General features: G+C 39.6%; 1 protein-coding gene across 1 annotated transcript in view; it reads right to left on the bottom strand.

The window, feature by feature from the left end:
• Positions 1-16,640, bottom strand: part of LOC119423127 (protein sidekick-1) — a 245,370-nt gene that overhangs the window by 88,350 nt on the left and 140,380 nt on the right. The window contains exons 16-18 of the mRNA XM_037690537.1: positions 11,874-12,010; positions 10,611-10,758; positions 2,458-2,590 (exon numbers count right to left, since the gene is read on the bottom strand). Of these exons, the coding sequence (XP_037546465.1) occupies positions 2,458-2,590; positions 10,611-10,758; positions 11,874-12,010 (418 nt within the window). The remainder of the gene's footprint in view (positions 1-2,457; positions 2,591-10,610; positions 10,759-11,873; positions 12,011-16,640) is intronic.

Raw genomic sequence — 16,640 nt, 5'->3', positions numbered from 1 at the left:
GTTTGTCTCTATGTGTCCCTGTGATGGACTGGAGACCATTCCAGGGTGTCCCCCACCTCTCGCACAGTGATATCTGGACATGGGCACCAGTGACCCCATGACCCAAAAAGGAAGAAGCGGGTAAAAGACAATGGATGGATGGATGGATGAAGCTAGGGTTTGAGTCAATGTGTAAATATTTAATTCATTTACTTTGGCTTTATGACTGTGGAGAAGAGTCTGTATACCAATGAGTGAAAAACTCAATTAATTAATTAATTAAGGTTTACAAAAAAAAATGAATACAATAGATGATACATGTTTAAATGAGTAGAAATGGGTGGTAAATGCATAAATACATTTTTTTTAATTTGCTTACAAAACTTCATCTCAAGCCTATTAAGCATAACATTAAAAAAATAATAATAAGCAATCTGACATTTTATTCATTCTCAGACTGCCCATGAAACATTTATTTTTCACTGTGAGAGGAACATTTGTGAAGAAAAAAGGAAGAATATTCTGCAGATGTCAAGACCTTTTTAAAATCTCTAAAGACAGAACTATTTAATTTTGTCTCTAAATAGTGCACCTTTATGGCCTCAGCTCTAGTACATGTGATTTAAGTGCCTACTTAAAAGAATATATGAGCCAGCTAGACAGGGAGGTGGAATACCATTTTAGTACTGTGCATATCTGATGGAGTTGAATGGAGTAATAATCCTCATGTCAGCGTTTTAATATGACACCTATCCGCTGTAACGGGATGTTCCAACGATTCTCTGGCTGACTCAGCACTCAGTCACACATGCACATTGTACAAACACACACATAAGATAGGCGCACAAACACAGATACACAAAGTAAGGAGGCACTGAGGCCCGACAGCCGTTTTCTGCAGAGGTGTGAAGATAGCTCCCATTGCCCCTCAGTTCCCGCATGACACACTGGGAGATGAAGAGGCAGAGGAGGAAGAGGAGTGGGGCTAACGGTAACGAGAAAGATGGAGAAAATAGGAAAAGGAGAATGAGAAGCTGGCAGCTGACACAACAAGAAGAAAAGCGAATCCAAACGGGAGGGCAGGAGGAGGAGGGAGATCAGTCCTTCAAAGCTGAAATGATACGGTGTGGACGTACAAGTGCACATTCCTGTTTTTCACTGATTTCTGAAGTGGAATCAGTGAAGGAGGATAAAGACCTGATAACTTCTACTACAATTATATGCAAATCTGTGTGAGGCAGCTGATGACAGTTTGATTACACACATCGTTTCATACTTCAGGTAGACATTATAGAGAAGAACAGCAGACCAAGGACAGAAAGAGCATCACTAAAGAGCACTCACGTCTGCATGTAAACGCACAGAACAGTGGATATTTCTGGTAAAGAGCCAGAGCAAAACCTATTAAGTGGAATGAGTTTTCAATGAGCTGTTGACTTAATTATTGTTCCGTGTACGTTTACAGAGTGTAAAACATTTAAAGACAATTATTTTAAATCAAACTAAGTCTTGAAAATAATAAATTACAAAAAAAATCTCCTGAGTTTTGCAAACATTTTAAATGTCCTGTTTGTTTGATCAAAAATCCCAGAAAATAACAGCTTTTAAGTTTTAGCGAGTGACCTCACCGCCTCCCAAAACCACATTTTTTTCTTCCTATGCAAGAAGAAAATAAAGTTGTTTTTTTTATTCCTTAAATTACTTAAAAACATTTATTTTGTTTGGTAGATCAATTAATTTGTTCAGAGCTTCTCACACAATGACTATTTAACCTTATGTTGTTTCAAAAGATCTAGAAATAAAGCAACAATCCATTAGCTGTTTGATATAAAATAAACATCTATTTTCACTGTGAAAAATCTTGATTATTTGATGATTATTATTTATTACTTATTCCTTTATTAAGTCTATTGTTGAATATTGTAATTATACTATTTTTTTACTATATACTTAAGAAGCCACCTGTTTGAACTGAAAAAAATAGTACCCTGTTCTATAATAAAGGAAAGACCTGTTAAAACATCAGAAAAAAATCAAGGTAAGGTGTAACTTTCAAGGTATATAAATACCAAGTTTTCCTCTGTCCTTACATACCTTGTTGTAATATTACATCTCACACATTTTGGAATAAATTACAGATGTGTGGTTCTTTGTAAGAAGTTATTTTAGAAGTTTTTTTCATACTTTGTTATGCAAATAGTGTTATTGTGACTGAATAGATGCTGGCTGGCTTGCTGATTAGATCACAAGCTTCATTACATATCTAAAGTGGTAAGAAAGCTTTCTTTCACCAAACTTCTAGGAATACATCTGTCACAAATATATGCAAATTTTCCTTTTCACACAATCTAGCAAGGCAAAAGTAAAAATACAATATGAACCACAAAGCAAACCAAAAACAAGAATTCTCACTACTATTGAAAAGGTAAAAAGATTAATTTAAGAAAGTTAAACATATGGGTGTGTTTACCTCAGCACATATCCTCGGAGGATGCCGTTAAGCTCTGATTCTGGAGGGGGCTGCCACTGGACCATAATGGACTGGTTTGTGCGACCACTGGCCACAATGTTATTGGGGGGTGCGCTTGGTGCCTCCTCTCGAAGCATCATTCTAGGACACAGAAACAAAGAAAGACAAGAATAAAAACTGAAGATGAGGAAAAACTAATTTTGATCAAACCACTTTAAAATGTGATATTTGCTTTAGTTAGACTGGGCGTGGCTCAGTCAGTGTTGCTGAGGTACAGTTGATGAATTTGTAGTTGTCTATGGACACTCCAGAAAGTTCCAAAGTTCTGATAAGATGGTACAGTGTCTATCAGCGGCCTATATGGCACATCAAATTGAAGTGGTTATAATTACATAGAGCAGCTTTAAAATATAGGCTTAATTTTGATCACTCACCAGAATACCTACTTTCGAAGCAATAAATTTTGTCAATGTTTTTAAAATGATGGGATTTGAAGTCATGTAATATTAGAACAGTATCGAGAAATAACACTAGACATTGTGGCATAGTGTCAGTGGGTGCCCACTGTCCAGGGTGATCATTGGATACAGTGAGGGGGTAATTTCTGATGCCTCTTGCATGCTTTGCCCTTAATAGCTGCAAACAGCCATTTCTAAATTAACTAAATATATAACAAAAATATTATTTAATATGCCTTACTTTAAAATCCTTTTTACTAATGTTGTATTGACACTGAATAAATATGTAAACCTCCAAATCTGAGGACATGGTTCTCAACCGAAAAAGGGTGGATTGCTCTCTTCAGGTCGAGGGTGAGGTTCTGCCTCAAGTGGAGGAGTTCAAGTATCTCTGGATTTTTTTTCATGAGTGAGGGAAGAATGGAGCATGAGATTGGCAGATGGATTGGTGCAACATATGCAGTATTGCAGAGTCTGTACCGGTCCGTTGAGGTGAAGAGGGAGCTGAGCTGTAAGGCAAAACTCTGTTTACCGGTCGGTCTACGTTCCTACCCTCACCTATGGTCACGCGCTTTGGGTAGGGACCGAAAGAATGAGACTGTGGATACTGGCGGTTGAAATTAGTTTCCTCTGAAGGGTAGCTGGACTCTCCCTTACAGATAGGGTGAGAAGTTCAGTTATCCGGGAGCGACTCAAAGTAGAACCGCTGCTCCTCCACATCGAGAGGAGCCAGTTGAGGTGGAGGTGGCTTGGGCATCTGGTAAGGATGCCCCCTGGGCGCCTCCCAAGGGAGGTGCTTCAGGCATGTCCGACTGGGAGGAGACCCTGGGGAAGATCCAGGACAAGCTGGAGGGACTACATTTCTCAGTTGGCTTGGGAATGCCTTGGGCTCTCCCCAGAAGAGCTAGAAGAGGTGGCTGTGGAAAGAGATGTCTGGGCCTCCCTGCGACCCCGACTTCGGAACAAGCGGAAGTTAATGGATGGATGGACGGACACTGATTAAACATATTTAGGTCACTAACTGATAGAAATATTTATTTTCTTGTGTAATCCTAACTGCACCTGCCAACAGGTGAATTATATAGCCTCAAAAAGGAAGACAGTTATTGCATCATAGTAAAAATAAGTAAATACAAATATATGGGACTTGTGCAAGAGCTAAACTCTGATGACTACAGTAGATGACCAGGATTGAATTTTTCCCAAGTTTTCTAGTAGACAGTTGTTAACCCTGAAAAAAAGTGGTCATAGGTGGGACGACTGATGAACAGTGGTCAGTGTAAAGAGCAGCCACAGCTTTTGACCAGCTGCTGACAATTTTCAAATTAGATCTGTGCTTGTGAAAGAACGGGTTGACTTTCTGATTAAACCAGGGGACAATGCCAGGTGATGCTGGTTAGGAAAGCTGTAGTGAATGGATCTGGAGACAGCCTGGACACCAGCCACACCATCAAACACCGGACATCTGCTTGTTTGTGAGCAGCATTAGTGTTGTGCTGCCATTTGTTTAGCCCCTCAGCTAGCTGAGCACCACAAAAAAGCACAATGAATTCTGTGATCTCAGGTTGCGTTTCAGCTGAAAGTCCATTAGCAGAAATCACAATTACAGTGTTCAAACACGGAGCAGCACAGTTTGTTGTGTTTGAGGCTGAAAGCCTATACTCACAAGTGTATATTCCCAAAAAGAGGAACAACAGGAGTATGAGTCTCCCAGCTGGACTGTGGGCTGTGTGGTAAAATAGCCTAGCATAATAAATGCTTCCTTTTAAATCATGTGAATATTTAGGTGACTGAGTCGGGTAGCTTTATTGCTAAATATACTATTTAATTTTGTACAGAACAACCTGCCACCTTGTAGCCAAAGAACACAGGATACTATCAGATGTCTTTTGATAGATTTTGATGGGCCAAAACTTTTTAGTGAGACAAGACAAACCTTGAAACTTTTGGCAGGTGGTTTAAATGTTATGGCTTGTTCATAATACATCTGGGCAGTTTTCCTTTTAACCTTAACCCAATCACAGCTCCTAAACAGGCAAGCTATACAGTGTGACAGCAGGAGTTAGTTAAATCACTACTAGTATGAAATGAGCAAAGACCTTGTCTTTTTATTTCTAGGAAGATAGTATAATGCTCCACTCCCTTTGCCCTGCCTCTGTCTCTGAAAACCATCTTATCATTTTTACGTTGACATTTTGTATCACTTCTCCATTTTTTTCCTTCCCAATCTGCAAACCTCCACTTTTCATCCTTTGTGTCCTTTTGGCCTCAATTATTTCATCCTTCTATCTTTTACCCATCTTTCCTTTTCCTTCTTTACCCTCAAACTTCACCCTTGATTAAAGCTCTGGGCCTTTGCACGACTTTGTAAAGCACACAAGCTGAGCTGGTCAGCCTCTGGCTTTGCAGTAAGCAGCTCAGCAAATATAATCAGAGCCATATGTGTTAACACACACACACACACACACACGCACACACACGTACACACGATGTCTTCCAGCTTAAGACAAACTGCTACATCCGATGGTCTTTTCCCTTCTGTGGATTATGTCTGGAGATTTACATTACCTTGTCCCTGAAACCCCTTTTACTTCCCCCTCTCTGTGCTCCATTTCTTTCTGAATTATTCTTTTAAAGCTACTGAACCATTAGCTGTGATATGACTCCCTGTATTTGTGTGTCTGAATCTGTATATGTCTATAAATGAGTATGCACATCTTGCATGAAAGCAGGGGTGTGAAAGCTGTTAGCTAGACACTTGTGCAGGCGGATATAGAGCACAGGCCAGTGGTTTTACAGCTGTGCTTTACTTCCATTAGGTTAGGCACTGTCAGACACCAGGTGCTGTAGACATAGGAGCATGCACACACAGAAACACACACTGACTAATGGGCCTTGAGTGAATGAGATGGGCTTTAAGGTGGCTGCCTGGAAATCTAGTATATATAATCCTCAATTATGTAGCTGCTTTTGACTGTAATTGATGATACTTAGTTATACATATACACGAAATATTGCCACACAAACATCCTCATACCCATACAGTAATAAAAAGGAAGCATTTAATATTAAATTGCAAATAAAACACACGAACATACACTGACACTTGGTAGGAAAAAAAATCCCATAAATTGCCTTAATTACTTCTCAGCTACTCAACAGTAAATATTTCACGGGGGTTTTCAGCATGAGGACTTCATAAAGAAGGTTAAATATATATGTTCAAAACACCCTGCTGTTACAAAACTTCACATCCACCCAAACATCTGAAAACACTGAAGTGTGTGCTGTAACCAAACAAAAGTCCAAAACATTAACGCTGTGTGACACACTTTCTCTGTCCCTTGTTGTTAAAGAAAAGAGGACATTTCCTGCAGGAACTCTTCATATTATCTGGTCTGTGAGGGGGAATGCATGTGTGTTATTGCCTATGCTGTGGGAATTAGGAGAAAGTTTCTATCTGTGTCATTCTCAACAGTTTAATGCCTGCTGGGTGCCTTTTCTCTCTCTAAACCCTGACTCTAAAATTTAATGGTGTTATGGGATGTTGAAGCTGCTCCTATTCAAACACAACAGAACAGTTCAGATCCAGCAGGAGGGGGAAAAAAATGAGTGACGTGAATTGAGAGCAACACAAATGCTGCGCGAGATGGAGAGAGAAAACAGGTGTGATGTGATGCGATACAAACCAGCTGAATAGATGAGCTTATTTTTGTCTTGTTTGACACTTAAATTCTCATCTCTTTAAATGTTGTCGTTTTGCCGGAGGTTAAAAAAAAATGCACAAATGGAGAAGGATGACACACTAAAGAGGCTCCGTCAGGCAAAAATAGGGATACTTTGAGCACACTCTCACAATAAATCAAAACCAGCTGCAGAGAATGTTTGCTGCTGCTTGTGTGTTTTATGGCTGCCTTTTCAGTAATAGGATATCTCTGATCAGTGATAAATATATATTTTGCTGCATATCATAAAAAACAAAAAAAAAGAAGACTTTAAAAGTATACACATTTTAGTTCAAACTAAATTTGTGGGAAAAACATAAAAAAACAACAACAAAAAACTGGGATGGCAACCGAGCCACTATATCAAATAATCTATCTTTTTATTATTACCAGTTTGGGGAAAATAAAGTTGCTTTTATGAACAATGGAAGACCATAAGGTGTAAAGAAAAGTCAGTGTACATGGTATATATTTACTTTCACCTAAAGCATTTTTTTTTCTAGGAAATAAATCACTTTTTTTTTTTTTTTTACATTTTTGAACATTCAACCATGATGACCAAGTTACCCAAAAACAGTGAAAGTCTTGCATTAATTAATACTTGGTTCATAAATGTCACTGATATGAGTAATATGAATCATCTTCACAAAAACTAACAACTTATCATTTAACTTCATCATTAATTTATTTGTACTGCCCTTGACTTTTTGGATGAGAAGCAAATGCCTTCAGAATCTATAAAACAAGTGTATTTTCTTTGTTTGAAACTCTTTGGATTTCATAATTCTGTCAATTTTACAAATACTGACTAAAGTGAACATTTTCAGGGGAATTTAGGTAAAGGCTATGGATGTTTATCAATAACTAATGTTAAATTAATGTTAAACCATGTGTGAAGTGTGTGAGATCAGAGTCTTTTATCTGCTCAGAGAGGAGTCTGCAGACACATGGAGGAGCACCTTATAACTCCAAGGCCACCTTGACCTCACCTTTGTCTGATAAGCGTAGCTTATAAAACACTTCCTGCCACACTGTCCGGTGCAGATTCTCACTGACGAGGATCTAAGCATGTAACTTTTGTACATCTGTGAAAGCCTTATCGTGATCGTCTACCCTTGCAAGTACAGACCAGTTAAAACTCTTCTTGTGTCCTCAGAGTGGCTTATTTGAGTAAGCAGATAATGAAAGGATATGTATTTATCCAAAAAACATATTGCACAATTTGGCATTACCTGTTGGAGTCAACACTTTTTATCTTTCAGCAAATTATCTAATAAATCACTGGACAATTTAAAACTAAAATCTCAAAAAGTACACATAACCATTGTATGCACACAGTATATTTACAACAGGTTAATGTTGAGAGCCAATTCATTTCAGGGTGTCCACCGCAGCTCATCAATCTTAGCCAACAAAAAAATGGCTACAACTTTGTCAGTTTTACAGATACTGAGCTAAAATTTGGTGTGGCTACAGCTAAGAAGCATTCACAACACAAACTTCAAGCACAAACAGATTGCATGAAATGTCATGATAGAATGAGAGATCACAAATAACGCTATTTTCAAGCTCCCAAACAGTTACAATAACATCCTTTCTCAACGTAAGATACCTTAGTTTAAAACTCTGGCGTGAAGAATGCAATACACATCTACTCAAGGAGTACTACTACTATTCTTTCATGTAGACTTCATTTACTGAAAGCTATGTGGGAGAACTAATGTCACGATTGGGAGGAAAAAAATAATTTGGGAAAATAACAAATTGGGACAGGGCAGAAGAAGCCAAATATTCAAACAATAATAAGGGCTTTTTGTTATTAATACAACAAGTGTTTGCTTCACTTTCTGTCCTGCTTCCTCACGCTGTCCACATCACTACATTTTGTCGTCTTCCTTATGTGGCTCTCACAGCTTCTGCAGGACATTTTGCTTTGCTTCACTTTTCCCGAGTGTCATTTGCAGGATGTGTCTTGGCATCAGTAGCAGATTGTGTATGCGTCTTATCCAGTGAAACATCCAGCAGATAAAAAGGAACGTGTGTGTATGTGTACATATGAGGCAAATGCTGAAGAACAGAGGTATCCATCTGCTCTGATGCACTGACCAGTGATGACTTGTCTGTCTGCCAGTCTTTCATTTACAGAGGATCAATCCAATCTATTCTCTAGGGCCACTGGCAAACAAACATTGGACTGAGGACTAGGTAGCTGAGCAGCTGCTGAACACAAACAAGTAGATGCAGGAGATGAAAAAGATTGCAAAAGGAACGACAGGAGTAATGATATTTAAAAAGCAGAAGGAGAGGATTAGTTCAGTGGATTTTCATTGTTCAGTGAAGTAAAAGAACAGAAGCTGAGAAGTAGGAAACAGAAAGCAGACTATAATCTGAGGTGTGTGAATGTGTGATGGCTGTGTTAACAGCTACTGTTGTTGCTGAGTGTCTCTGGCAGAACTACAACTGGCATCTGTCCGTGATCCATGTCTTCAGTCACAAAACACCCTGTGTGAGTTTGTACGTGTGTGCAGACTTTGTACAGCACAACCAAACCTGTTGTATGAGTATTGTAGTTTTTGTCGACGTTTGTAATCAAAGCAGAACGGTTAACAGACCCTGCAACACATATGCTAACCTGCCTACAGTTTATGTAGCTCCATCAGTGCCTTGGCTTTATAATTACCCTCATTACTGCTTCCTCCTGGGACACAAACGCACACACCCAGGCATACACTAAAAAGTAAACATGCACATATGCATAAAACATTTGCACAGTTATCTATTTGTCTACTCTACCCTCTATGAATTCTCCGATAAACAAACAAACCAGAGCTAATGTGAAAAATATAAACTAATAATTTAAAAACAGAAAGTGGATGCTTGTTATTTTCAACATGTTAAAATCCATAGTTTATCTAGATTTTCTCTCCCATAACAAATCTCATGTTTCTGCTCATGACAACAGACTCTCCATAACACATATACTTACAAACTTAGATACAACTAGACTGTGCGTTTATGAAGTTGCATTGCCAAATATCTTCACCTGCATTAGGAGAAAAGCTTGTGGCAGAGAGCTGGTGAAGATTCTCAGTCATCCAGGACATGATGAATTCAAAAAGCATTCAATACAAAAACAACTGGACTTTATTTGTAACAGAAGACATTTCGCTCCTCATCCAAGGACTTGTGGCAGAGAGTTTTCTAATGTAGAAAAGTCAGTGAATTGGGACACTAGTAAAATTTATTGGGGCTTCAAAAAAAAGGGGGGGGGATTATCAATATCTACTTTTAAATTGTGCCTACAGAGCTTAGCCTACACCAAGAATAAGATGTGTAGCTTGCTCGTCTGACCTTTTTTGCTCATTCTGCCCTTGGGGGCCTGACTAAGGGTCTTTTATGCATGTTGTATGGGAATGTCTAGGGATTCATGACTTTTAGATGAATACCATCAAGACTCTGAGAGAACTGATAAATATTCAACTATCAGAGGGCCTTATGGTCCATTTTTAGAATATTGGCTCCAATGTTAAGTTTACAGGAACCTCTTGCAAAGTATGGCTAGCATATCAAACTACTGCTAAGAAGACTGTAGCTCAGAAGTGGAACCCTCCTCATGACATCTCATTATCCATCCGTTGGCTACAGAGTTTTCTTTGGAATGCCTACACAGAATTATCCTCTGCATAAATTAATGATGCACATCTCAGGACTATCTCAACCTTGGCAGCTTGAATGGCTGAAAAATATTATTTAGTTAGTTCTGGAGGGTCTGTGTGAATGTGTATGATTGTGAATGTGAATTGTGAGTAGCGGTGTGATGAACAATGTGCTGGAGGGTGGGGGTTAATTAATGAAAATATTTTTTTTTGTTATGTATTGTTTTTTAAATTAAATAACATGAATAACAATGAAAACATTTAATTGGGGAAAACATCTAGACTTATCAGTTTTCTGTAAATTAGCATTCTTTTCTCTTACCTCTGTGTTTCGGCACTGTACTGACCCCTGCCCACCTGATTGACAGCACATAGTCGGAACTGGTAGGTTCTGGCAGGTGTGAGCCCACCCACCGACACCTCGGTCATGAAAGGCTCAACCTCGGACAGGTAGACCTTCCATGGAGAGTCTAGACACAAGACATGGAGATTAGAGGTTGATAATAATCTGGCTGAGGCAGGACAAACAGGCACACAGAAACACTCTGGACCTATTAATCAAAAGGTACAATGGAGGGAATAGATAAAATTGGTAGGAAAATAAGACTCAAGTGAGTGCGGGTGAAAAATAAAAGTCGTGTAGGATGCAATAAGAATACTTTTTTTTAAAAGGAGGAGGATTAGTTAGGAAGAGGAAATGCTGCTGTATATTGTTGCCAGCTTATCTTTTGCTGAATATACCACAGCGGATGCACTAATATCCCTATTATCGCATCACCACATGTGTATCTGTGTAAGTGAGAATGATAGTATACAAGCCCAGTGTATTAGAGTCATTGTCTGATATGAAAACACCTTGTATTTACAGTGTGACAGTCTCTCTAAAGCAGAATAAAGAAAAAAACAATCTAATCAGTGTTCAAAAACTCCAGTCCATTCCTCACTTGTCTGGGTTCATCCTTCAATGAAATCGACCAGTCAATTAGGCTCTCGCTTTATCCTCATTTTTTTCCCCCCATCTCTCCCAGCTATTGTCACATTTTCTCTCTCCCTCCTCTTCCACGATTGTACTTCTTCTTAATCATAATCTTGGTTTATTTGTGTACTTTCAACAGAGCTGCTGTTGAATGACTGCAGCTCAGGTGTATCTCTCTAAAAGCCAGTCAGTGGAAAGATTAACGGTTAACATTTATTTGTTGGTCCAGACTCTGCACTGATGCACCTAATGCCTGGATGTGCAGGTAAAGCTCGCCAAACTGTCCCCCATTAGCTTGCAGCCATCTCCTACCCATCTGTTTCTACTGTCATTCTATTCCTCAGTTCCTCTCCCCCTCTCTCCTGCTCCTTTCCTTTTTTGACAGAGAGCCAGCCTGCTGTTATAACATCTGTGGTGGAGAGAGGCTGAAATTTAAAACGAAAAGGCAGACAAGCTAAAGAAAGGCTGGAAAATTAGAATGCATCAGAAACACGCAATTAATGCTAACACTGTATTCTCACATGTGCTCTGTATTTTACAAATGAATGCAGGTGGACAGGAAGTAAGCAGCTGCTTTGCCTCTAAGAGCTATAAAGGACACATACGTACTGTTCTCAGAGAGCTCCAACCCATAATACAGAAGAGGGGAGTTCCCATCAAAGGGGCGTAGCCAGGACAGGTGGACAGAGCGAGAGTCTGAATCATTGAGGCGAGCCGTCAGGGAGCGAGGAGAATGTGGCAGCTCGCTGAATGAAACAAACAACAACAACAAAACATTATTCAAACAAAATATGTGTTTATTACTATTATTATTTCAGTTCATTAATTTATATATATTATCATTTTTCAAAGAAATCTTTTGGATAAAAGACGGAACGTTTCAACAAAAAAGAACCCGTCCAGAGGACCTGACTCAACCTTGTTAGATTCATCTGTCTAGATTAAAGATGTTGTCCGCGTCGTGTCCAACGATGACGAGCCTGGCTAGCTTCTGGCATGTGGTCATATGTAGATGGCAAATCCAAACTTTGTTTTCCATATTCGGTCACAAGTTGTGCAGTATAGCTGGCCCGCACTGTTGTAGGTGTAGTTGTTGGAGGGTTTAGGTCAGTTTTTGCGAATTTGTCATTTAAGGTCTAACTCGGAAAAGCAAGAGTTTTCAAAGTTTGAGACGCCTTTCTTGACCTTTGAATGCCAAATTGATCTTCTGTGAGCAGCCTCCTCCCACTCTTTGGTGGGCAAACTACATGCAGTCAGATTACGTTTGAAGATGTCCTTATAGCAAAGGTACTGCCCACCAGAGTTGCGCTTCCCACTTAAAAACTCGAGTAGAATATGCTCTTTGGTAGTCTGCAGTCTTCCATTTGATGGACGTGGCCGCACCATCGCAGTTGTCCTCTGATCAGTAGGGCCTCCATGCCATGAGTATTTGAGTGACGAAGAACATCGGCATTTGTGACACAATTCTGCCATTTGATGCACAAGATGGAACGTAGGCATTTTATGTGAGACACATCCAGCCTCCTAATCTCACCTTTATACAGGCACCAGGTTTCAGAGGCATATAAAAGGATCGAGAGCACTATGGCACAGTAAACTGCGAGCTTCATCTTCAGTGTGATGTTGTGAGATTTCCACACATACTGATTTAACTCACCAAAGGTGGCAGCAGTTCTCGCTATACAGGCTGGGATTTCGGACGCAAGACGGTTGTCTTTTCTTATCTGGCAGCCCAGTTAACGGAAGTTGGTGACTTTTTCCAGGTTTATCCCATCAATGGTCAGTGTATTAGCGTCAGGATCACAGTCTCTTGGCGGCTGTTTAAGTATCTGGGTCTTGGTGACTCATAACTAATCCAAACTTGTGACACGATCCCTGTAAGGCATTGAGATAGCTCTGTAAAGCTCCCATGTTGTCTACCATTAAGATACGTCGTCAGCATAGAGGATATAGTTAAGGACTTTGCTCTAAATCGGGAGAGGTCAAATACACTCTTATCTGGCCACACATTAAGCTGGACACATCCACCGCATCTTTCAAGAGCACCATTCATTACAGCAGCAAAATAGCGATAATAGCAGGGAAGTAGAGATAATCATCCAGATACATGAAGGACGACAATGTATTTGGACTATTGAGCATGCATCAGGACATTGTACAAATAGAAGCACACTTATTTTGGTGCATCATGTTTCAAGTTTGTAAGAGACATGGGCAGCCAACACCAGCATCAAGTTTGCAAAACTTGTACTAAATACTAAGCAAGTAACTTTTAATATCTGTCTGACCACATATAAGTATGAAAAGCTCACTCAAAAACAGCACGAATAGCAATTTATTCAAACTAGAAGTGAAACCATAAAACAAATTTGTCTGGAATTTATTATACCGAGTTACTGATACTTCTTATCGACACAGGCTGGGGTGAAGCATTCATGTTTGTTTGGTTTCTTAAAAAATGTATTGCAAAAAAACTCCAGATTGTATCTACTTGAATCCAAAATAAAAACAAGACATCAACAATGAGATTATATTTTAAACCTGAAAAATAACTACAAATACTTGGATGAAGAGTTTCTTTGCTGTAAAAGTTACCAGTGGATAAAAAAAAAAAAAAAAAAAAATCTATTTGGACAGCCAAGTTGTATTTTTTTTTTTTTTCCACAACCTCGTATCTCATAATATCACACTTTTTTTTTTACACTTTATATTCATATCAGGCAAACAAGATATAGTGTAATATAATTACAGCATTGTGGATCTGCTGGCAGGATCTCATTCTCTGATATAAAGTAGTCCCTCACTTATTGTGAGGATACGTTCCAGACACCCCTGCAATAGGTGAAAATCTGCAAAGAGACATTATAATTATTTTAGTATTTATATATATTTTAAGGCTTTATAAACCCACCCCACAATCTTGCAATGTTCTTAACAATGTTCTAAACTCTCTAAATGCTGTAAAAGAGCACAGAAAAAGAGAGCAGATAGACTGATAATAATAATAATAATGTGTGACGTATTGTCATCATTGTATGTTCCCATACAATGGCGAAATTGGCTCACTGCTTTTAACCCATTCACCACCAGGTGGAGTAGTGGACAGCTATGGAAAGCGCTGGGGAGCAACTGGGAATAAGGTGCCCTGCTCAGAGACACCACAAGATGTGCAATGACCGAGGATAGAACCCAAGACCTTCGGGTCTCGAGTCGGCTGCCCTGCCCCTACATGCTACAGTTACTGAGCCAATCAGCACCCGTGGGCAGACTAGCCATTGGGAGCACTACTTGGTTCAGGTTAAGGCTCAGGTCGGGTCGTGCTTGATTATTTTAAATAAACAATCCAAGCTGCTCACTCTGGTATCCGCCTCACTGAAGCTCCCACAGCAGCGAAGGGGAAAGATAGACCCCACCCCAGCCCCTAAGCAATCACTGAACGGCCAGCCCACTGGAAAACAATTTGTACAATTTTATGTTGAAAACTCGCGCAAAGGTGAGTCCGGAAAAGTCGAACCGCGAAGTATCAAGGGACTACTGTACTTGAATAAGACCTATATTCTGGTTTCTGTCATTTGTCAAAGCTTATGTAAGTTGGAACTCATAATATCTTCATATTTATGATCAAAAAATGAAAATGGTATAAATCCACTTCAATAACATCAGAAAGACCTTTAATATCCACATTAGAACAAAATGTCCTGTCAGGAATTATAATAACTATGCTACTGTGACTTAAAAACATGTCTGAAACCATTTCTTACAGATTTAGTTTTCTTGTTAGGAGGATTCCTGTTGGGGCAGCACAGTGGCACAACTGGTAGAAATGCTGCTTCTCAGCGAGAACGTTGCCGGTTCAAATCCCAGTCAAGGGGTCTTTCTGGGTGGAGTTTGCATGGTCTCTCCGTGCATGCGTGGGTTTTCTCTGGGTACTCCGTTTTCCTCCCACAGACCAAAAACATGCATGTTAGGCTGATTGGTAACTCTAAATTGTTGCTAGGTGTGAGTGAGAGAGTGGGTGGTTGTTTGTCTCGTTTGTCTCTATGTGGTCCTATGATGGACTTGCGACCCGTCCAGGGTGTACCCTGCCCCTCGCACAGTGATAGCTGGATATGGGCACCGGAGACCCCTGTGACCCAAAATGGAAGAAGCGGGTAAAGAAAATGGATGGATGGATGGATTTCTGTTAAAAATATGCAAATGTAATGATTTTGTTTCAAACAGCCTACGGCATCTTCGCCCCCTGCCAGCTCTCTACTGGAGCCAGGCAGCCGCCCGCTGCCGCCCGACCCGTGCGGCTTCTCCACCCTGGCAAGTCCTTAGGTTTTATCCCCGGTCACTTCCAGTGCTTGATATGTTTTACATATGGCTGTGGTTGGCAATTTCCTTTTCTTTACATGCGTTGCATCACAACAAATATGTCTTACTGCATCTATTAAAAATAAATTTTCCAGACATGTGCTGATCCCCTGCAGATATTTGTGCTTCCCTGCCATGTTATTAACAAGGAACGCAACACAGATATATTCATGAAAGCAATAAAGAAAATTCAAATATTTGATTATACCAATTTAAGAGTATCACAATTCTCTCAAAGTATTGTTGGTTTGAAGGAGGATAGGGAAAAGGAAGAACTCAAGTTTTTCTTTTTGTTAAGGTTGCAGGTACTGAACTGGGGATATTTACGGTCATCATTGAAGAACCCAAAAAATAAATCAACAGTGAAGCCATGATAAAAGAGATTATGTCTTGTGCTGCAGTCTGGCTGCATGTCATATTCATGAGGTTATTAATTATTTCTAAGCAATCACAGATGTGTGAATATGCTGTCCAAGCCTTGTCCTTTGAGAGGGAGCAAACTTATTTTACTGTTTTCAGACAATAGAAAGTCACAGATGTTTAGCATGTTTATGTTTTCGCTTGTACTGTTTGACATTCAATATTATAGTAGGTAAGAATCAAGAACAAAAGAGCAACATCAGAAAAGAGGCTTAAATAGTAAGTTGTCATTGGGAGAAGCAAATTAAGTCAGGACAGAGGTGAATGAATCACGAAGACAGCAACAAGAAACAAAAACGTTTCCATTTCTGAGCTGACATAATGATATTAATTAATGGATGAAATTAGAGAAATGTTAGAGCAGCTACCTTCATGACCCGTCCAGCAAAACACACGTGGCCACACTCTCACAGACACATGAATGGGTCTTACGGGAGTTGAACCAATAACCTGCTGGTAATTAGTCTGTCTCCTCAGCCGCCAGCGACTGTTAGCCTCTATGACCCATTGATACAGAGCTAACGAGAATGTCAGTCACTCACGTGGACGAGCGCACACACACACACACACACACACACACACACACACACACACACACAC

Source organism: Nematolebias whitei, chromosome 16 (genome assembly GCF_014905685.2).
Source record: "Nematolebias whitei isolate Nwh7 chromosome 16, NemWhi1, whole genome shotgun sequence".
Classification (NCBI taxonomy): Eukaryota; Metazoa; Chordata; class Actinopteri; order Cyprinodontiformes; family Rivulidae; genus Nematolebias; species Nematolebias whitei.
Note: the sequence above shows the minus strand (reverse complement) of the source record. Positions and strands in the feature narration are given on the sequence as shown.